Source organism: Cimex lectularius, unplaced genomic scaffold (genome assembly GCF_000648675.2).
Source record: "Cimex lectularius strain Harlan isolate CLEC.00 unplaced genomic scaffold, Clec_2.1 scaffold75, whole genome shotgun sequence".
Taxonomy (NCBI): Eukaryota; Metazoa; Arthropoda; class Insecta; order Hemiptera; family Cimicidae; genus Cimex; species Cimex lectularius.
Window position 1 is genome coordinate 1,888,278 of NW_019392758.1, and position 23,152 is coordinate 1,911,429.

General features: G+C 37.0%; 1 protein-coding gene across 1 annotated transcript in view; it reads right to left on the reverse strand.

Moving 5' to 3' along the window:
• LOC106661261 (nephrin-like) overlaps positions 1-23,152 on the reverse strand; it is a 52,535-nt gene that overhangs the window by 13,343 nt on the left and 16,040 nt on the right. The window contains exon 2 of the mRNA XM_014384546.2: positions 15,346-15,478. Coding sequence (XP_014240032.1) covers positions 15,346-15,476 — 131 coding nt within the window. The 5' untranslated portion in view covers positions 15,477-15,478. The remainder of the gene's footprint in view (positions 1-15,345; positions 15,479-23,152) is intronic.

Consider the following 23,152-nt stretch of genomic DNA (forward strand, 5'->3'; position numbering starts at 1 on the left):
TGATTTGCGAATAGTCTCTTTTCGATTCGATGCCTCTCCAGTAATAGAGAACCTGACGGGACGTCTAGAGACTAGTCTAGTCTCACGAAGCCTTTTGACGACTGTTTTACAGTTGACCCTTACATTACAGACAGTTTGAAGTTGACTGTCAATCAAGGAAGCCGTTACCTGACCGCAGTTCGGTCCTCTAGCCGTCATACATCGCGGTCGGTCACTACATTCTTTTCGATCGAGACTTCCGGTGGCCCTAAATCGTTATAACCATGGATGGTAGAACCGGGCACATACAGGACTTGGGCTATGTAACGGACGCCTACGTTCGTCGTTGGCCAGTGTCTGCTCGGGCGAAATCTTCTCAACTTAATACCATGCTTCCAATTAATTAATCTTTATGTAAGGTATTGGTTGAGATAAAAATGTCAATGTCTTGAGCGGGATTCGAACCGACGACCTTTGCCTAAATACGCCGCTACTCTACCACTTGAGCTATCGTGATTTCGATCAACTCGGACTCCAACTTCCCATCTCAAACTTTAATGGCTTTTTTATCTCAACCAATACCTTCCATAAAGATTAATTAATTGAAAGATGTTATTTGGCCAATCGGACCACGAAATCTAATGGATTTAATACCAGGCTTGAAAGAGAAATTTTTTACCTCAAATGTATTTTTTCATCATAGAGAATACAATAAAAAAGCAATTAAAAGGATTAGAAACACTATAAAGGTGAACAACAAGTTATTAATGTTGTGTTTATGTTTTAATTAATTAAGGTTTTTAGCTGAGATAAAAAGGTCAGGGTCACGAGCGGGATTCGAACCCACGACCTTCGGCTTGATACGCCGCTACTCTACCACTTGAGCTATCGTAGCTATAATCACTCCAATTTTCCCTCCTTATTGCCATTTTTCAAATGTCGTGTAATCTATTTCATTCTCGGCGACAAATAAAATGGCCACGGAGAGCTTTAGTCAAGATATACTTTATTTTAACTCAATAAATTCACTAGTTTTCGTGGTCCGCTTGACCAATTAATATCATTCAATTAATTAAGGTTTTTAGTTGTGATAAAAAATAAGTTGGTGCCCGAGTGGACCGAAGTCACAATAGCTCAAGTGGTAGAGTAGCGGTGTATCAAGCCGAAGGTCGTGGGTTCGAATCCCGCTCGTGTCACTTTTTTATCTCAACTAAAAACCTTAATTAACTGAATGATATTAATTGGTGAAGCGGACCACGAAAACTAGTGAATTTATGTTTTAAGTCAACCATCAATCGTTATACATGGTTATTACGGAAAATAAACGAATAAATACAAATGTCCGGTTTTTGTCTTTTAGTTTACGTCAAAAAAATTAACAAAAGGTTATCATTATTAGAGGGGAATAACAAAAGTTTTTCAAAATTGAGATAAAATAGAAGCAAAATGAGTTTAATTTTTTTAATGAAATCATAGTTAACTTCACACACTTAAAGTTGGAAATGTAGACTTGTTTGTTTTGGTAATAAATAATTAATTATATTTTATCGGTTAAAAGATATTCTATACCGAAAACTGATTTTTCTACACGAGCTGCTTTGGAAATAACAGAAATTGATATACAAAGTGATACAAGTCTGTATCGCTTTTGCTAAAATGATACCGCGAAATATCATTTTCTATACACAGAGGAAGATTGCCCCTATTCCTTGAACCGTTCATGCGAATGATTTGGTTTCGGTGAACAACCATTATCATACAGCGAATTTAACACCACGGATTTGGCAGGCTTCCACAAGCCCTACTTAAAACATTGGCCAGATTATGTTCTCGTACGCATAAGGAGACACGATGTTTACGATGTTTATTAACCTAAAGAAATTGAATAAAATTGAAATAGGAGGAATACAAGGGAACAGTGTTAAATAAAGGAGGGCGCTTTGGAGGAAAAGGCGGTCCTGACAAAATGATCTAATTAATTTCAAAGCAATTGCTAATCATCATTAATGCAAAATGAAATTAGCCTGTGATACATTTATTCAACAAGTAAAACCACATTAAATTAATCTTCGCCTGGAAACATCCAAGTCCTGCATAATAAATACATGAAAGCAAGGAAACACCGAGTAAAAATGCTACTCAATTCCTTTTCTGATGAATTCTCTTGAAAATGTAGACTCTCCGACAAAATGATGAGTCAATCGTGTGGTTACTAGATAAAAAAAGCTTTTCCGTTTCATATTGTCTATATTTTTTGTGAAATAATTGTAATAATAAAAAATAAATAATTTTGAAAGAAGAGATTTTCTGGTAACTACACGTTTGTTGATAGTTGCTTCCATTTAAGTTTTTAAGCTTTAAGGGGGGAACACGCTTACCCGATGCAACGCTATGCTACGCTACCCGATGCTACCCGACGCCTTGCCACGTTTTCGTAGGGTGTGCACATCTATCCGACGCAAGCGCACGCCACGTACAGTCACACAGCGTGTATCACAAATCAGTATCACAGTCGCAACGCCACTTTTGTTCTTAATACATTAGTTTGAGCAAACCACGTAATAAATTGTTAGTTAAATTTTATGAGCACAACCATGTAATAAATTGTTTGTTAATCTTAATTGTTTTAAATAAAGTTATTCCGGTGTTTCGGTAAATTTTTTTCCTAACCATCATAATTAAATAATTTTATAAAAATTTGCAGCATTTTTGATCTCGTTTAATTTGGTTTAATTAATATAGCTACAAAATTACATATGCTTAGTTTGAAATAAACCTAAAAAAATATGAGTGTCCTGTTCTGACGCTACTCGACGAAAATGGTGTAATTTTATGGACAAAATTATGAAATAAATTGTTAATTAAATTTTATGAGCAAAACCGTGTAATAAATTGTTAATTAAATTTTATGGGCAAAACCGTGTAATAAATTGTTAATTAAATTTTATGAGCAAAACCGTGTAATAAATTGTTAGTTAAATTCATTATATCAAAAAATGGTATTCCGGTGTTTTGATCAATTTTCTACCAAACCATTAAAATTAATTTTTTTAAAATTAAAAACTAATGGATTTTTAATTTGGTTTATATTAAAATAAGTATGTTGTAATTAATATAATGACAATAATACATGAAGTTTGAATAAAAATATGAGTGTCCGGTTCTTTTGCCTTCGACTGTATTCGATGCGACCCGACGAAAATCCGGACAGTGGGGATCGCAGAGCGTAGAGTAGGGTAGCGTAGCATCGGGCAGATGGGTACTACAATCTTATGGAAAATTGGACTTTGGATTTGCGTCCGGTAGCATCGGGTAGCGTCGCATAACGTTGCATCGGGTAAGTGTGTTCCCTGCTTGAACAAGACGATCTAACTCGCAGTAAGATTTTTTAAAGATTATTTAAGTACCTCTTATATTTTTCACACGTTTTCATTTCCATAAAATTTTCTTTTTTACTGCTTTCTTTCTTTTTAACGAATTTTCTAGGAAATCTACTTTCCCCTTTGATATAAAATTTCTTTCAGGCATATTAGGAAAAAATACTACGTTCAAAGGAAGCATATTGTTATAAAGATAACAATTACAACTCCCATCCGAATGATTTTTAAACTATGAGATTTATTCAATAAAAAAAACTTCCTCATGGTCTATTGAGGAGCAAGAAGGGCTGTTACAAGATTACCACTTTATCTAAAGTGCCGTTCTAAATTTTCAATTTACAAAGATTACCTTCATGCAATTACAGAGATGGAGTTGACGCAACTTTTCCATTTATTTTTCACCAGGAAGTACGGTGGGCTTACTCGCCATTTACCCGCAGCCCTGTCAACTTCACCGAAAGACTCAAGTCGTTTTTGGTTACCGGTGTATAAAAGAGAGGTGATTGCGTTTTTAAACTTTAAATATCACGACGGACAAAAGCTTTTGCAAATCGTTATTTATATTTTTCGCCTTTACTTTACGTTTAAATTAATCGCTTGCGTTTAATCCCTGATCACCAGTTTGGTTCCCACATCAGTTCTCTACAGTTCAACAATGCCACCTTGTTGTAGACATTATCGCATCCTCCTTTGAGAAAAAACAGTTTTGCCCGGCTGTCTCTCTCGACGTTTCGTAAGCTGGGATGTGTGTAAACTCAAAGGCCATCCTACCCTACATATCTTATTCTAAAGTCCTACTTTGCGACCGTTACTTCTGTGTGATATACGGTTCTTCCCATTTACCCATCCAACCTGTCCTCCAAGGTAGTGTTCTTGGTCCAGTCCTTTACAAAATATATACTACTGACATTTTCTAATTACCCAAATATTTCCTTGTTCACATTTGCAGATGACACTGCAATCCTGACAACCCACAATGATCCTGCCGTTCGTTCCCTACAGTCTCACCTTACCATCCTTGTGCCTTGACTAAAACAAGTGTAGAATAAAAATAAATTCCAGTAGATTAATTTTACATTACGGCAAATCTATCCTCTTCTAAACCGCAACCGTCTTCCTCTGCCCACGACATACTACTTAGCTGCTTAGGACTATACATCGACAAACGCCTCACGGGGAATCCGCATATTAAACTTAAACGACAAGTCTCAATGGACGACAAACGTCTGTCTGGACTTTGAGACGGACGATCCAAACTATCCCTTAACGGCAAAAGACCCATTTATAATACATTAACCGACATAGACTATGGGGCTCAGCCAATGTATCTAACTCCTTTCGAATCCAATCCTTTCAGTCCAAAAGCCTCAGTTGTATTACAAATGTTCCTTTCTATTTGTCCAATCGTTCTCTTCACCATCTGAACATCCCTTTATGTTTTCCACGCCATCAAATCAAGATACAACAAATTCCACTCCTCAATCATTGATCATCTCAATCCCTTAGAAACCCAACTTTCCTCTACCACACTTCCAGTTACTCCATACCGCCGACTAAACGCCGATGGCCTCGAGATCTTAACTCCAGTGACATCAAGTAACAATTGTTTACCTTAGGCTTACTTACAGTTTGATCCATTGAAGTTAATGACAACTCCTTTTTTGCTATGTCAGCTTCTTCTCGCCTGAGATCTCACTGCATTGCTCGGCTCCGTTCGTGGTATATAGCGTTGTTGATAGGTCCATGCAAAGTCAATGACAGCTCTTTTCTTTGCGATTTAAGCTTCTACTTGCGCAGAATCGCAAGGCATCGTATCACATGGCGGATAGTGTAAACAGGTCGTACGCTGATCCGTACAAAGTTAATGACAGCACCTTTCTCTGCGATCTCGGATTCTTTTCGTTTCTTAATCCACCACAAGTCTTTCGCAGCCTTTTTGGGTTGTTGATCTGAACTTTCATCCGATGCCGACATGCGTCTTTATCTCAAGAATAACCTATTCCCACGTCCCTTTTTGAAAAAAAAAGTAGTTCTCCTCGTATAAGTTTTTGGCAGCTATCCGGATTTCGAGTATTAAATACTCATCATCAAACAGAAGATACAAACACGCCTCTCACCGTGAGTTTATACAATCTATTTCCTACGATTCACGTTGAAAGGTGTGTTTGTATCTTCTGTCTAACGATATGTATCCAAATCCGGATAGCTGCCTACAACTTCTGTGAGTAGAACTATTTTTTTTTTCAAAAAGTGAATTGCCATACTCACCTCAAACCATTCATATTCCCACGTCTGTGAGTCTCTTAACTTGGACTTTAATTTCATCAAATAATGTCCTTGACTTTTAATCGACATAATCTCTACCACCATAATCACTCTTTTGGTGATCCTCAGCTAAAAATTAAGTAAAGTAATACCTATCATACAGGTGGGCTTAACGTCCCGCTGGTGGTCGTGGGCGAGAGTTCAATCCACTTTACAATACTTTCTCCATACTATTCAAAATTAAAAACGTTTCCAGTCTTAAATTTCCACTAATTCTGCAGGATACGGCCGTGAGCTGTAATGTACTGGTCGACCATATTCTCCCCAACATACCTTCTAGAATCTTGTACTTGTAGTTAGATTATTTTTATTGTTTTTGGTTCTAGCTGTTCAACCAAGATCAATGGGATATTTTGCCATCAAACTGCTTCGTAGGAAATAGTTTTGATGTTTTTCTTAACGAGATGTTGAAGAACCTCTTAGATTGTTTTGTGCCTGGTTCGTTCCTCCACTGCTAGTACTATAATGCTTTGGGACGTGTTTGCGGTTCGGGTGCGGTTTGAAGGCTGCTTCTGTTTTTACTAGTTTGTTATCTTCAATCTCCTTAGAGTTACCTGATTTCGTTTTGTCAGGTGCTAGAGATTGTTAGACATTCCCCAGGTCAGCCTTGAATTGAAGGTAGAGTTTAAAACCTTCAAGTGCAGTATCAACTAGAAAGGAGGATTAGAGAGCAATCCATAAAATTTCCATGTTTTACACATTTCTCCTCAATTGGAAATATGGGCATGGATAGACAGTCATAAAACTGTTTGCAGAATAGTAAATTATACATAAATGTCAGCAAAATAGCAATAACCCTGCCAAACTGTGGCAGGTTAAGAAAGACGTCGGTCCTGGTTCACGGCAAATGGGTCAAAAAGGGAAAAGGTCATACTGACAAGACTACGCATAGGTCATACAAGGATTACACACGGGCACCTTCTAGCAGGAAAGCGACCGCAAAGGTGCCCATTATGCAAAGATAGAGTAACAGTCGAGCACCTTTTCAATTGTAGAAGGCTCGACGTTTATAGGCAATATTTTGGAATATCATCGGACCTGTGCGTAGTCTTGAGGCACGGCAGCGGGCACAAATCGCTGTACCGGTACCTCAGGGCTATAGGGATCTTCAAATGTATATAGTTTATGTGTGTTTGTGCTGTGCTTGTGTTGTGTCTGAAGTGTTTGTGCCGTGTTTGTGTAGTGTTTATGTTAATACATTAGGATGAATGTAATTTATTTGCGTGAAAGGACGGGGTTATTTACCCCGCCCGAGGAATATCGAGTACTCTGGAGTGAGTGTGTGATGTCTGGGGAGCAAAAGTAAGCTATTAGCGCGAATGGAGTGGGTTCGGCCCCGCCCCGAAGAATATCGAGTACTCTGGGGGAGTGAATGTGACCAGACTTCTATGTTTGTGGCGATGTTATGTATTGTATGTTGTGTATCTATTCTTAAATTGACAACCTGAGGTACTAACAAGAGGCTAGCTGTTTAAAATAACTACGTAATATACAAGTAAAAGCAGAGAGTCAGTAACCAGATCGAGATGCTCAAATGGCTGCAGTTCAATACAAAATACGCGAGAAAGACAGGAAAGAGAATGAATACACGCGGAGGGCCGGCGATAACCTCAGCTGTTTGTTGGCCCATAAACCTTCCACTTTATATTTTTATATAATATATATACATAAATGTCAATTATAAATAAAAATTCACCAGTTTCTTGGTCCGGTTGACCAATTAATATCTTTTAATTGATTAAGGTTTTTAGTTGAGATAAAAAAGTGAGTGCCACGAGCGGGATTCGAACCCACGACCTTCGGTTAAATACGCCGCAACTCTTCCACTTGAGCTATCCTGACTTCGATCCATTCGGACGCTAACCTCCCATCTCAACCGCACCTTTTGAATTTTCCCCCTATAAATATGGGGTTTACGAAATCGGTTGAAAGAATGCCGAGAAGTGAGCATTGCCCAGTAACGTTTTGCATCATCCCGTATGGTGAGGAAAAAGTATTTTACAAAAGTGCCTGCTAGATATGTGTTGTTGGTTTTAGGGTAGGACGGGATCCGAGAATGTGAGTTTACGCATTTCAATTGAGTTTATAATCTCCGAAGCCGTTCCTGGTTTATCAGTCTCTCTGGGGAGGTTTAAACTTCCCCTCTCAGAAATAACACGGTGCACGAAAGTTGGACAAGTACTTACTCGTGGAAAAACCTATCAATTTACGGCATCACTTTAACTTTAGGCAGAGCTATCTGAGGTTGGGTCTTATCAAGATCAAAGAGAATGCCAATTCACGGCTAAGGTAGCATTCCTTTTGGGAAATTTATTTATTTTCTATGAGACGTTGTATATAAAGGGAATAAAATAGTACAAGTAATAGGGAAATTTAATTTAGACCTTATTTCGGCAAATTCCCTTCATCCTTTTACCAGCCAAATAAAATAACCACGGAAAATTATCCTTCACGTGATGTTCGGTCAATAGTGTTGGCGATCTTCAATATTTTCTTCTTTCTTCATCAGACATGAGATGTAAAAACATATAGAAATAATAACATCAATGGCAAAATGATATGCGATGTACAAGATTCATTCATCTCACGATTTTCTTAATTTATTACGTTTTTTTATACTTAGTGCAAGTTGTTTTGGTCCATGTAGCATTTATAGAGACATGTATTGAGATATTTGCCCAATAGCAGTTCCCAATGTAATAATTCATAGAGCCAACAATGAATAAATTAAATAATAACATAAATTAGATAATAAATAATTTAACTGAGTTAACATATAAACTGTTAAAAAATGAATAAGGATATTTGCAATTTATTATTATTCGATTAATTTTAATTAAATTAACCAATGTATTCATGTTAGTTGGATAAATCAAAATAGAAAATACAAACCAAAAAAAAAAACCAAAAAAACAAAACAAATGTTAATCCTCATTTTTAATAAAGAATTTACTAAAGAATAGTAAACATTGTAGATCGTGAGATGCGGTCTGGTGTAACGTAGGTTTAGAACAACATTTTCTTTATCGAGCCAACGTTTCGATCTTTATTGAGATCATCTTCAGGGCTCAAAGTGTTTGTCTTCTGTGTAGATGTGTCATTTTTGTCTATCGTGTTGGGCAATCAAAGAGAAGATGATCTCAATAAAGATCGAAACGTTGTTACGATAAAGAAAATGTTTTTCGGAAACCTACATCACACCAGACCGCATCTCACAATCTCCAAATAGTCATTAAGTAACGGTCACTAAACACCACACATTTCTACACGAGAAGAACGAAGAACATGGGATTCTATGAACTAAATTTCATCTACATATGGACGCCAAGCAAAGAACGTTTGTGTTGAAATGCAGACAACACAAGGTATTTCCTACTCACATCAAAAACAAATTTAATTTCACAAATGCCACACTAACACAACCAAATACCAAAATTAACGGCATGCGTAGGCCACAATACATTTCAAAAGAAACATTTTAAACATAGAAATTACCACGAGCATTAAAAACATTAAGACATTAACACAAAAATTACACCAATTAGAGCTCAGTGCCGCCAACATAATACCTACAGACATTTTAATTTTTTTTTACAAACATCAAAAAGATGCATACAATTTCCACTTTGACCAAATTAAAAACAAACACACCATAAAATTGAACAACTTAGACAACAAACACCTGTTAACAATTGGTTTCTAAACCTTACAAAAACTGGGCACTCTCAACACGACACACAAGAATGACACATCTACACGGAAAACAAATACTTTGAGCCCTGAAGATGATCTCAATAAAGGCCGAAACTTTGGCTCGATAAAGAAAATGTTTTTCTAAAACCTATGTCAAACCAGACCGCATTTCACGACCTCCGAATAATCACTAGTTGGAATGCTGTCATGTTTACTGATGAGTCGCGTTTCTGTTTGTATAGAGATAGCAGGCGGCGAAGAGTCTACCGAGAACAAAGAATGCGTACTCCTCCAGTTCGTGGTGGTGTAATGGTCTGGGTTGGGATTTATTTTATTTTCAAACAATTATCGAGGAATACATCCTTCAAACCAGGGATCTCATTGGCATTGGATGACATTGCCAGACCTCATAGAGGCAGAGTTGTTCATCAATGTTTAGAAAACCTGGGAATTTCCCATATCTGCCCCTTCCCCCATTGTCTCCAGACCTCAATCCAATTGAGCACATGTGGGATGCGTTGCAGACAGGGCTAGATTTTCGATTACCATTGTGCACAACTGAGTGCAGCGTTGCAACATGTACAGATTGAAATTCCTTATGAATTTGCTGACAACCTTATTAACCGTAGGCCTAACAGTTGCACAGATATTTTAGCTAACAGAGGACATTATACAAGGTATTAATTATTTAAAAAAAATTATGGTGTCCGATAAACAAAATTATGGAATTAAAACCTTTTATTTTGTTATTTTTCAAAATCCCTTAATTAAAGTTCTCTTTAGTAAAAAACAATAATTTATACTAACTTTTAATGCCATTGATAACAAAAATAAAATAAAAATGCTAGGGAAAGTAAATACTACAAAATTGGCAATATCCCTATTCATTTTTTGAGCAGTTTATTTATTAGTTCATCGTTAGTTTATTTTATATTTTTCATTGGAATGAAAGTTCTCAATAGGGATAGGGATAGGGATAAAAGAGGTGGCCACAAGGCCATGTGCACCTCTAACCTGATCTATTGTATTTCTCTAATTTTATAAATTACTTGCTAGCTTCAGGTTGTTAATCAACCTCCATAGCATTGGCAGTGGCTCCTTAGTGTAAACTCTTATTTGCGGCTTTTTTCCCAAGTTGCAAGAATGTATAATTACATAGACCCTCACAGAAACATAACACGTGTTCCGCGGTTTCCTTTTCTTCCTGGTATGTGCACAGTGGCTACACTGGAGATCAACCAGAATACTGGTTCTGTTACGGTTACCCTCCACGAATTCCTTTTTAAGTCTTGCGGATTGCCTTTCTTTGAATCTCTTCGCGTGCCTCATTCCTGGCGTATTGTTCCGCCAGGTTTATTTTCTTTAAGTATCCATTTTTGTATGTATCCTTTTTTGTGGCAAGGTTCTATGCCACAATAGGGTTTAGACCTAGAGAATTCCTATTGGCTCCTCTTTTCGGTCTACATATCCACCCTCTCATCGCCTCAATGTCCTGAATGCCCAGGGTTGCATGGGGAGTCAGGTCATTGGTGTCATTGACTACACATGAGGCTATGGCCTGAATGTGCCAACTTCCTGCAATGTGTTCTTAGCATTTTAATTTTTCTGACGCAGTGTTCAATTGCTATAATTTCCGACTGGAAAACTATAGCATACCTACCTAAGTTTAAAGTCAGTTCGGTGTTCGGATTCATCCCGCGGACTCCAATTCCCGTGTCTCTACCCGTTTTTTAGCAGTCCGTATATCAGTGGGAATCGGCCTTCAGAGATATTCCTATCGGCCACATTTCCCTTTCTGGCATGAGTAATATGTACTTGTTGGTAAAGTTTTCAATAATTAAAATGATTCAAGCCAAAAAGTGTTTATGATCTTCCTAGTTCATGTCGTCCCATTAAACTCCTTTCTTGCCAAAATTCTAGAAAAATTCCTTCTCCGAATATTATTGGCCATGATTGAATATTCTAATCGAGTCTGCCACTCGGGCTTACTTTGGAAACTGAACAACATCCTCTCTCATGCGTACTGTCTCACAATAAGATCATTTCTAAATCCGTCAGTGAATTGAATTCTTACATTATGTACGCATTAAGCTGGGCGCATACTAATTCAGTGGCGCGGCGCGGCGCGGAACCGACCCCCAAGAAGAATACATTGAAATGAATGTAACACCGCACACTAGGACGGTAGGGCGGCGCGGCGCGGAGCCGGAGGAAGTTGCCAGACTTCTGGAACCCGGCTCCGCGCTGCGCCGCGCTTCCGGCCTAGTGTGCGCCGGGGCGGTCGGAAATTCTTGAGTTCGGGTATATTAGGCTGCCCTCGGACGCCATATTTGTCAAGACGAAGCCAACTATTGTGAAGTGGGGACTCCTGGAAATGCAAAATCAACGCTAAACCGCAGGGCTATTCAGATGGAGGGGGAAAATTCACCAACGCGGCCGAGAGAGGTTCCTGCATAGTGTGCGGACCTTCAAATTCCGCTTCGCGCCGCCCCACCGACCTAGTGTGCGCCCAGCTTTAGAGCGGGTGTTTCTCAGGGAAAGATACTTAACTCATTTCTATTTTCAGTATACACTACAGGTTTTCCTACACATGTTAACATTGCACGTCATACATTCGCTGATGATAGAGCGATTTTAACACCTAATTCGGAACCATCCATAAAGACTCAACACTAACAACACACGAATGAATAAACAGCATGGTTCACAAAGTGGAGAATGAAAATAAACCTAACAAAATGGTACAGATAAATTTTATCCTGGGTAAAAGTATCTGGTGAGTACTGACTTGGAATCTTCCTACAAACATGATAAGACCAAATACAAACAGACGTGAAGGATTGAACATGAATTGATGTTTTAGGTTTTTAGAGAATTTTCCGAAAATATAAATTTTCAACGAATTGAAACGTTGACATTTAGAATGTCATCCTCGTTGATTTATTTTTACGATTCCATTTAAGCCATTAATTTAATATTGCTTTAACAAGCCCTAAAGATAGATATCGTCTCATTGGCATATTTTAATTTAAATAACAGTCCGTGACACGTTTTATGCGGGGTCGCTAAATTGAAAATGTAATCCAAGTGTAATTAGTTTTCACACTATATGACGGATGGGATAATGGAAACTATGAATTGTAATTCAATGCCAGTTGACGGAGCGGACGAAGTAGACGGACTTCATTCGGCATGAAGTCAATTAAGAAAATTTGAATCGTGTTTAATTACGTCGAAAGCTTTCTGTTCAGTGTTTCAAACGAGAAGAGAAGTGAAAGGGCAAAAGGAAAGCGGAACATGTCGGCAATAAAATAACTTTAACTGTAACTTTTGGTCAGTTGCCTTTCAAGAATCAACAGTAGACTTTCGTCTCGTCCTTTTTTCACGTTCTTTGTCAAAGCGAATTGACTCGAAGTGAAAGTATCAGTTTGTACTGTTTGTTGTGTTTCCGATTGATGTTAGGCAGTGTTGATGAATAAAGGCTTAAAAACGAAAATATAATCTTTTTATATGGATTAAACGGAATTTATTTACTATTTTTTTGTTATTATTAAGTGGTTTCTAAAGTGACGCAGGCACTACCACGACATATGTGAAGATAGGCAGACCCAAATGATCGGCAACGACTAAATTATCGCCCAAAAATTTGTGTACCGACATATTTTCACTTTTCTCTTTTATTGATTTTTACATCTGTAAAATAATTACAACAGTAAAAATGCTGTTAGACCGCAACATTTGATATGAAAAACATGTCAGGAATCAGTGAGTATAAATAAATAATGACTTTACTTTTTCAATATTACTACGTAGAATATTACGTTGCCATCGGCGTTTCAGTCGATGGGAAATATTATCTGAGATGGCAGTGGAACTGAGCTGACGGGCCAAGGCATTTCGGATATGTGGAAAGGGATTGATGGAATTTTTTGTAATAGGGTTTTGCTACTTATGGAACAAAGGAAATACTAAGATCTTGGTTTGACAAATAAAAAGTAGGATTAACTATTTTTCTTATGACTTTTGATTGGAATTGGTTCACTCCCCTCCCTCTAAGAAATACAAGTCCACATAGGTTTGAAAACGATGGTGTAATCTTTTGTAGTTAAGTGGAAATTTGAATCGTCTGTCGAGTAGTGCTGATAACGGTTTTTTTTATGTCTGTTTAGTTTTAGTTGTTCAGTTAGGGTATTTAGTTTTATGTGGGTTCCAACCAACTAGTTTGACCCGTTCAGTACATGTTAGACTGGGCGTAGTGAAATCCGTTTCAACTAAACAGGTGGTAGTGTAACTTGAGTGTGAAGTTAATGTATTGCTTCTCTGTTGAATTCATCTTAATTCTCCATTTTTTCGACCGAACGTCGAAGCATAGACAGACAATGGTTTTGAAAGTTTCTGTATGCGATGACTGTATCTTTATGCGGAGGAAGAACAGATTTCAACTCACTTTTTAAATAATTCTATGAAATACGTTAGACAATTTAACTTGGCTCATGCCAATAGGCCCTAAAAGCTGGGAAAAAATGTTTTTAGTGATTTAATTGTTTATGATATGGATTTTTTTCTTTGTTATACTTGTATATCAAGATTATTATAACGCGAGAGATCATTTCTTTCCTAGAATAGTAAAATATTATGCAGGTTCAATGAGAGAACAGTGGTCAGGTTAAATGTGTGATAACTAATTGGACTACATAATGAACCATCGATCTTTACACATCACTCATAAATCCATTACAATTCGTGGTCCGCTGGAATAATTAACTTTTTTTCAATTAATTAATCTTTATGAAAGGTATTGGTTTTGAGATAAAAAAAGTCAGCGTCACGAGCGGGATTCGAACCCAGGACCTTCGGCTAAATACGCCGCTGCTCTACCACTTGAGCTATCGTGACATCAATCCACTCGGAGACCAACGTCCCATCTCAACCCCACCTCTTGAATTTTCCCTTCTTTTTGCCATTTTTCAATGTTGTGTAATCTATTTAATTCTTACTATTTGATACTATCTATTCGATTGATCTGTTTGATTTTACTTCAGTCGATATTAGTCCATTAAAATGATTTGCTTCAATATTAAATTTTTTAGCAATATTAAATTAACAGCCTGGTTGAGAAATTGAGTAGAAATATAAAAAAAATAATAAATATGTTTATTTGCAGATCGTGAGATGCGGTCTGGTGTGACGTAGATTTTAGAGAAATATTTTCTTTTTCAGCCAACGTTTCGATCTTTATTGAGATCATCTTCAGTGCCTCGGATTTATAAATATTGTTTAAATTGTACCATATATGTTTTTATATATTTTCAATTTTCCCAAAAATTTGTTCATTAACTTTTTGCTTTTAAATGGTGACTTATACATGATAAAGAAACATATAAAAAAATCACTCCAGGGTTACATAAAAAAATAAAATAACACTATCAATAAAAAATATTTGTATTTAACAGACATAGCAGATGTGTAATCAAGTTCTATATAGTTAAGAGTTATTCTCGCACATAAACATATTATGTGTATATATGAGTGTGTGTTTATAAATCCGTGAAGATGATCTCAATAAAGATGGAAACGTTAGCACGATAAAGAAAATGTTTTTTCTAAAACGTACGTCACACCAGACTGCATCTCACGATCTCCTAATAAACATTAACTAACCGTCACTATACACCACACAAAAATAAATACGTTCTAAATGAAATATAAAAATATTGGAAAATTGTTTTCAAAAACAATAAAACGAAGAAGATAAATACATCAAAAAATAGAAAATATAACGGAAATAGTTTTTAATATACTTTTGATTGATTCCATTGAATAAACAGTTTAATTTAAAAAAATCCTGCCTTTTAATTGGAATATAAAGATCGATTAAATCGACCGGTTTAACTCAATTTAACAGTCCACTTCAGTTTCCGTGCCATTTAACGCAGATAGAGGGAAAAAAAATTATAATTGAAAATACCTGTAAATCGGCGATGGTAAGCCTTCTTTGTACCAGATTACTAGGTGGACTCTGTCGGCTTTGGCCGGGGGCGTTATGTCGCATGGTAGTTTCGCTACTCCGCCTGCCACCGCTTCCACGTTGCTCGTCATGACTGTGGACAAAAAGAAAATCAATTAACAAAGGGGTAAAAAATTAACTTTTACAAATTTGAAAGACCCCGTCCGACAATCAGTCTCACATATTTGTGAAGACGTTAATGGTGTGAAAAATAAATAAAACTTTTTGTTTTATGGGCAGCAATCATTGTGTAAGAAGAAAAGATATGACAAGTAGGGGCCTTGAAATTAACTGAAATACCTCTTGAAAATATCAAATCTACGCCATTTTTTTTACATCTTGCGTGGTTGGTTTGATGTCATGAGAGAGTAATGTTGTGTCAAACTTGTCTAAATTATTTAATGAGTGCCGGGTATAATGAATTTTGTGAGATTTCTTCTTATGGGTCCAAGAAAATCAATGCCGAGGAATAACACAGCTGACTCAAAATTCACACAACGACAGCATTCATATTCAAACAAGTTAAAAACAGTACCACTAACTACATAGACCAAAGTATTAAGTACAAACAATATGAATAACAACCAACGCGAACCGGCCGTCTGACTGAAAAAAAAATAATAAAAAATGGCCTTCTGTACCGAAATAAAGGGACCGATTAACAATAGGCCATGCGAGGTTGACACGCGGACGTTTAATTATGGCAGAATTATATTAACCGATATGAGGATCCACTGTTCTGATTTTGTTGGAAATAAGGCTGTTTTATTGTGTAGATATCTCCTTTTGTCCATACTGAGATTGAATGTATTTATAAGCGTGAATATATAATTCGAAAGAGCCAAAGGTTCACACAATGGTAGTCTTCGTACAAAAATCAGTCTGCGTACTGAATGTCGACGATCGTGATGTCCTCACAGTCTTTCTCGACCTTCTTCCTGAAGCCGTCGCGACGGTCAAAGGCCGTGGTGTTGGTGTTCGAGACAGTGATGGTGCCGACCTTGCCCTTAGTCTTAGACACCCTTAGTACTCGAGAATATCGAATACTCCAGCAGTAAGAAAAAATGTAAGATTGAATGAGAGTGTATCTGGCTTTAAATGTTTGCGTTAGGGCTGAAATTATCTAGCTGCCGACAACCCCTGGTGCATTCGGCGATTATGTCAACCGATATGAGCATATCGTGCTTGAGCGAAACCTGTAGTCTTTGGATCCACTGTTCTAATTTCAGTTGAAAACAAGGGTTTTTATTGCACAGACCACAAATAGATATCTTATTTTATAGATATTGTGATCGAATTTATTTATTGCGTGAATGTGAATGAAACATGTGGAAATGACTGAAAATCAAATTAAGCTTCTCATCACCATATACGACCAAATACAGACAAGCTTAAATCCCATATATAACATATAATAAAGGCGAAACATTGACATACTTTAAAACGTAGAAATGTGAAAAAGTTTCGGAAAAAAGAAAGTGTGATTTCTAATATTTTTTGTGATATCTGCTGTGTATTTTGAGTTAGTATTTACATTGAGTGACTGTAAATCGAATCAATTGAAATCAAACCAAAAAAGCTATTAAAGAAGTGATTTTTTACCCCTGATTTTCCACAAAATCGACCCCCTCCACTTAATCCTAAAACGTACGAGCCCTTATTAAAATCTTATTCGGAAAAAAGGCAGAATGCTTCTTCCGAGTCGGTACGACTATCTTTTGATTTCTTATTTACAAAGATGGGGGGTGGAATATCTAGTACATCCTTTGAATTTAGGAGGGACGGAGCTGAGGATTACTCTTATCGGATGGGAAACACCGCCCCCCGTTACCTTTTCAGCAAAATCTCTCCCGGTAATATAACAAGCAAAAATGTTCTTCTGCACTCATATTCTCCCTTTTTCTCGCAGTAAAATTATTGGATGCGAATAAACAACTGATATTTTAAACTCATCCTGGGCCAATAATTTTACCCAAAGGAATTTTTTTTATACATAAGGGCTGACAGCGAACGAATTAAACTAATCATTCATTTTATATTATACAGCAAACGGCGGTCGTTTAGGAAGTAGGTCATTTGAATAGAAAATTAGAAAAAAGGAGCTAGAATTGTTATTCAACCCTTTTAAAAGTAAATAAATATCAAACCATCTAAAATATTTGATTATATATTATATACATTCAAACATTTTTTCCAGACGTCTAGAAGGATTGTAGGAATTGTGCGCCAGAGCCAAGTCAATGACAGGAGGATTATCGTGGATGGAAAGAGTCAATGATTGTTAAGTCATGAATAGAAATTCTATTAATTAATTTTTATATAAGGCATGGGCTGTGATAAAAAAAGTCAGTGTCAAGAGCGGGATTCGAACCCACGACCTTCGGCTAGATACGCCGCTGCCTCTACCACTTGAGCTATCGTGACGTCATCTACTCGGACACCAAATTACCATCTTAACCTCATCTTTTGAATTTTCCCTCCTTTTTGCCATTTTTTCCATTTTTCAAATGTCGTGTAATCTATTTGATTCTCAATTGTCGCCGAGGCGTATCCTGCCGAAGGTCGTGGGTTCGTATCTCGCTCGTGACACTGACTTTTTATCCCAGCTAAAAACCTTAATTAATTGAAAGATAATATTTATAGTTGAGACGGTTGAAGATAAAGAAGCTTCCTGTTCTCCTTCATTTTTCTAAAGTCTTTGACACTATAAACCATTATTTTCTTCTTTCTTAAATCAATTCACTTTTCTTCTCTGTGTTTTTCCTTTGTTTCATTTATTCTTCCAAGGAAGATTATTTTTTCTGATATTCGGTACGTTTAATATTTGCTAATTTTTCCTCTCTTATTGTAATCTAATGTAAATGTAGTGTAATCTATTTGATTCTCAGCGACAAAATGGCCACGGAGAGCTTTCGTGAAGATATACTTCAATTTACTTATTAAATTCATTAGAGTTCGTGGTCCGATTGACTGAATAACGTTTTTCAATTAATTAGTCACACTGACTTTTTTATCTCAACCATTGCCTTATATAAAGATTAATTAATTGAAAAACGTTATTCGGGCTATCGGACCACGAACTCAAACAATCTTGAAATTTGTAGAAAATTTTAACCTTTACTTATAAATTTAATACGTCAATTTGACCGAGAAAAAAAAATTAAAACAATTAAAAATTGAAAAGTAAAAAATATACATAAAACAGTAAACAAAAAAATAAAAATAAAATGAAAAAAGGAAGGAATACACATAAATAATTACGTTCTCTCAATAGTATAATACACTGACAGGCAAAAAATTCCGCCCACATGTAATATAACTTGATTTGTACATATTTTTATATATTATTCAAAGTTCCATGTTTTAATAATTGAGTCTTTGTCTAAAAAAGTAAAACAAAATATCAATTGTTAAAGAAAATATAAAGAAAAAAGACGGACAGATAAAATTTGTGTAATTTTGTTTTCGATCTTTAATTAAAATTTCAATATCGCGTATTTTCTCTTCTTGCCTTAATTACATCTCGAAGACGTCTCGGTACACTTTCTTCCAGTCTGGAAATGTCTCTTTGCTGGAGGTTAGCCCATTCTTCACGAAGAGTCCTTTCAAGACCGTGGAGTGTATCAGGAAGTGATGGACGAACTTTTTTATTTTATTTTTTATTATTCGTCTTTTGATGTTAATTGTTCGATGGGGTTGAATCTGGAGAACGGGCCGGCCAGGCTAAGGCTCTGATGTTATGCTTGTGAAGGTACTTTTGTACTATGGGACCGACATGTAGTCGGGCATTATCGTGCATTAGAATAGGAATGTCGCTGATTTCATCGAGGATAGGCAACGCATGATATTCCAAAATTTCATCACATAGCGAGTGGCCGTCAAAACCCTCCACGAACAACAACCAACAGTGTACAACTTTCCATTGAAATAACCTCTCACACCATCACTGAGCTAGGTTGAAAAGGATGGCTCTGGGAAAAATTACAGGCTTCGTATCTTTCATTTCGCCTTCTCCACACTCTTTCACGCCCTTCTGGCGATCGTTGAGCAAATCTACACTCATCTGTAATAAGTACAGCAGACCCATCGTACAATGACCAATGGCTGTGTTCTCGGGCAAATGCGAGCCGTGCAACCCTGTGTGTCCTGATCGATTCTGGTCCTCTTACAAGGCGAGAAGCCATCAGTCCATACTGATTTAATCTTCTTAGAGCAGTGTGTTCTGAAATTTGGACACCTCGAACTTCCTGGAACTGATGAATCGCTTGAACAACAGTAAGGTGTCGGTTTCGCAAAATGCTCAAAGTAAAAAAACGGTCATCCTGTGGTTCTGTTACCCTAGGGCGTACAGAACCGGGCCTTCTATGGTAGGACCCAGGGAACTACGATGGCAACAGCTCCATACCTGATGAAACGACCATCATCAATAGTGCCACAACACGCGCAACATCTTCAGTAATAAATGACATTTTTAATTTTAAAAATTGAAATTAAGAAAACAAAGATGAAAACCAAACAGTTGTTACTTCAAAATTCAAATGAGACTTAATAAACATTTTAAATTCCGTATAAAGTAAACATTGAAAAATCTTTTATCCTTGTTTTGGATTATGGATTAAGTGTTTTCACCTCTAATTGATATTCCCAATTTAAAACACAGCATAATCAAATATTTTTTGGTAAAAACAATAAGATATATTAAGGGTAGAATTTTTTTTATCAAGAAAAAAATCATTGGGTGAAATTTTTTGCCTGTGAGTGTAGTTTCTCATATTAAGCGCCTGCTCCGTATCTCCACTGACGTCCTTCTCTTTCACCAGGGGCGCGTTTTGGGCCTGAGACGGCTCTCTGGGCGATGTTGAGCCCCTGATCGTTGTTGACATCGGTAAAATATTGTCTATAATAAAAGTATACATGTGTTATCATCGAGACCAGCCTCGTGACCCCGGACCTGCATGAGGGGGTGTGGTTAGGAAGAGTATGGGGATAGAAAAGAGAAGTGGACTAGTAGGGAAAGCTAAGACATAAAAAATTTTTAAGTGTAGTTAATAAGGTTGAGATGCTGGACTCTGTTGAAATAAGTCGATTTGGAAGCACAAAGCCACGCAACAATAAAAAGTTGCCAGTAGGAAAAAAAAACATCGGGGAGACTGAAGCCTAACCGATCCTTTTTCATTACACTCTCCTTTGAAAAGCCCCGATTCAAATTAGTCCTGTTCCGGCGTCGAAGTAGTAAAACACGCAAGCCTCCTAGATTGTCGATTCTTAAAGTTTTGTGAGCTACGCGACGGGAAAATAAAACCGGTTTAATCTATATCCGGCTCTCACAGATACAGATACAAATTTCCCGAGGCTCAACTAACAGCGTCCACGGTTCGAATTTCAATTTCATCTCGACCCCGTACGGCGAAATGAATCGACACGAACAATATTTTCCTTCTCCTCCGGCCTTTATAAACCAAGCTGTAAAGTAGAATAAATAACGTTCCGGCTATCACTCACGGTTGGGATTTTTTGTGTGGGGGGAATATATCAGAAGATGTGTCCCTTTCAATGTTCACCAATAAGCATCAATTTTTACAAATTGTTGGACATTTGTCAACAGTCGGATGACTATCCTTTTTAACAATTTAGGTAGGAAAACAAGCCTTCGATTCACAACATGCACCAAGGTCGCACTCTGACAACGGCACGGATAATTAAGCGTGTTTTCCCACTATAATGACGACGTTTTCCAAAGAGTATGGCTGCAAAAAAATTTTCTCAACAAGAAGACGATTAAGAACGAATCCATGGTTCCCATTTAAACAGAATTGGCCCGACTCCAAATTGTCCTACGTGTGACCTACCTGAAATAATGAAGCATATGGTTTTTTTTCTGTACCGAATACGAAACAACCAGACTTGGCCTTTTAAACCGAATCCTCGAACAAACAGACGTGAGTAAACCGTTTTGTTTCGAACGACTTTTGGCATCTGGCAATTTTAGTATTTACAGACTTATTTTTGATTTCCTACAAAATCTCGGACTTGACGTATAGAATTGACTGTAAAGGATAAATGAAGCGGCCCGGCTGGGCGGTTGTCGGGTGGAGGAGAAGAGTGCTCAGAGCGAATTGGCCCCCGGTCTGGGGGGATATGGACGCTCTATTAAGCGATTATTAAGTTAAAGTGGTTTTTATCCACATATGTACCTGCAAGAAAGGGCAAAAAATATCCAAGAAATGTGTAGTTGTATCTTTATGTTCATTTTCTTCCTTTTGCTTTATCTAGCTTTTTGCGCATAAATTTTCGTCTATTTGCATGGATATCGTTTTTTTATATGAACTTTTTTTCATGGTCAACTCTCAATTTATTTAGGTTAATCTCATTTTCAATCTATTCGAAAATTGTTTCGGTATCTTAATGGAACGCAGTGAATACTAAACCCGCATGACCTGTTAGTGTTGCCGAACTGTCGGTCTTTGGTTAAAGCAGCAACGATACTCTAATATTATTAGTTAATTTATTATTAATCATCTAAACCAAGTCAATTTAATTATAATTACGCAATCTATCGCAACCGCTTACCTCAACTCTGTGTAATACGAGTTTCATAATACCGCGTTTTGAGGATTCATTATTTTTTTCTCGATTGTATGATGTATTTATTTGCGTGAGTTGTTACATGTGTATCATCACTAGGGCTGTCAAATACATGCATTTGCATATTTTTCCTGACTAACTAAAACATCCAGTTTTAACAAACTGTACATGTTTTGAAGTATTTGGAATCAATTTAAGCTATATTTACTTTGCATATTTGTGCATACGTTGCCATAAATGCATATTTTTGCATAAGTGAGTTGTAATTTCATATTTTTTTAAAACATATCTGGCATATCGGTATTTGACACGCCAAATGCTTCTGAGCAGTCAAAAAAATGATATGATAAAGAGCTACGGGCTTCCATTCTTTCGTTTCCACATAATGAACGTGTTTGTGTCTGTTCAGTGCTGCTCCACCGCTTTCCGCGAACTTTCGGTAGCCTTTGCTTCTCTTGGAATAAATAGTGTTTCTAACACTGTAAATGATCTCGAAATAGTTTAATTGGATTCATGGAAATATTACGTCCTCAGTTCTCTTCTTTCCCTACCATCATACTTCTCAGCTTTACCCAGTCTCTCACGTGTTTTCCATCGTAAAACATTATTTGTGTGTTGTGAACTGACTACTCCTAAAATGCCGAAAGTCACCGCAAAGACGAAAGATCTTGTTCAACAGTATGTGCGTGAGTTTTCCAGTGAGACTTATAAGGGCGATGCAGACGTTTGTACTGTGTTTGTTGTGATAAACCTGTATCAACAGGTACACGTTTTTTGGTAACACAGCACATAAAGACAGCAAAGCACACGGAAAACAAATGTAGGAAGTCTAAGTTTCAACAAACCTTTGCAGCACAAGCTGCCACAGGTGCTGGGCCTGAAAAGTCCGGTTTCGATACCGATTTATGCCGTCATTATAGAGCTGACATACCCATCCATAAACGAAGCCACCCTGAATTCAAGGTTTTTTTGGAGAAATACCCAGGGAAAACCATTCCCCACAATAGTACCCTCAGGAAATCTCACCTGGATCTTATATGCAAAGAAACACACCATAAAATCAGAGACTTCATCGAAAATTGACCGATCGGGGTCTCGATGGATGAGACGGCGTATTTTTTAAATTTAACTTTTTTTAAATGTGCTTTTCTTTTTTGAAATTAGCAATGTGATGTTCCTCTTG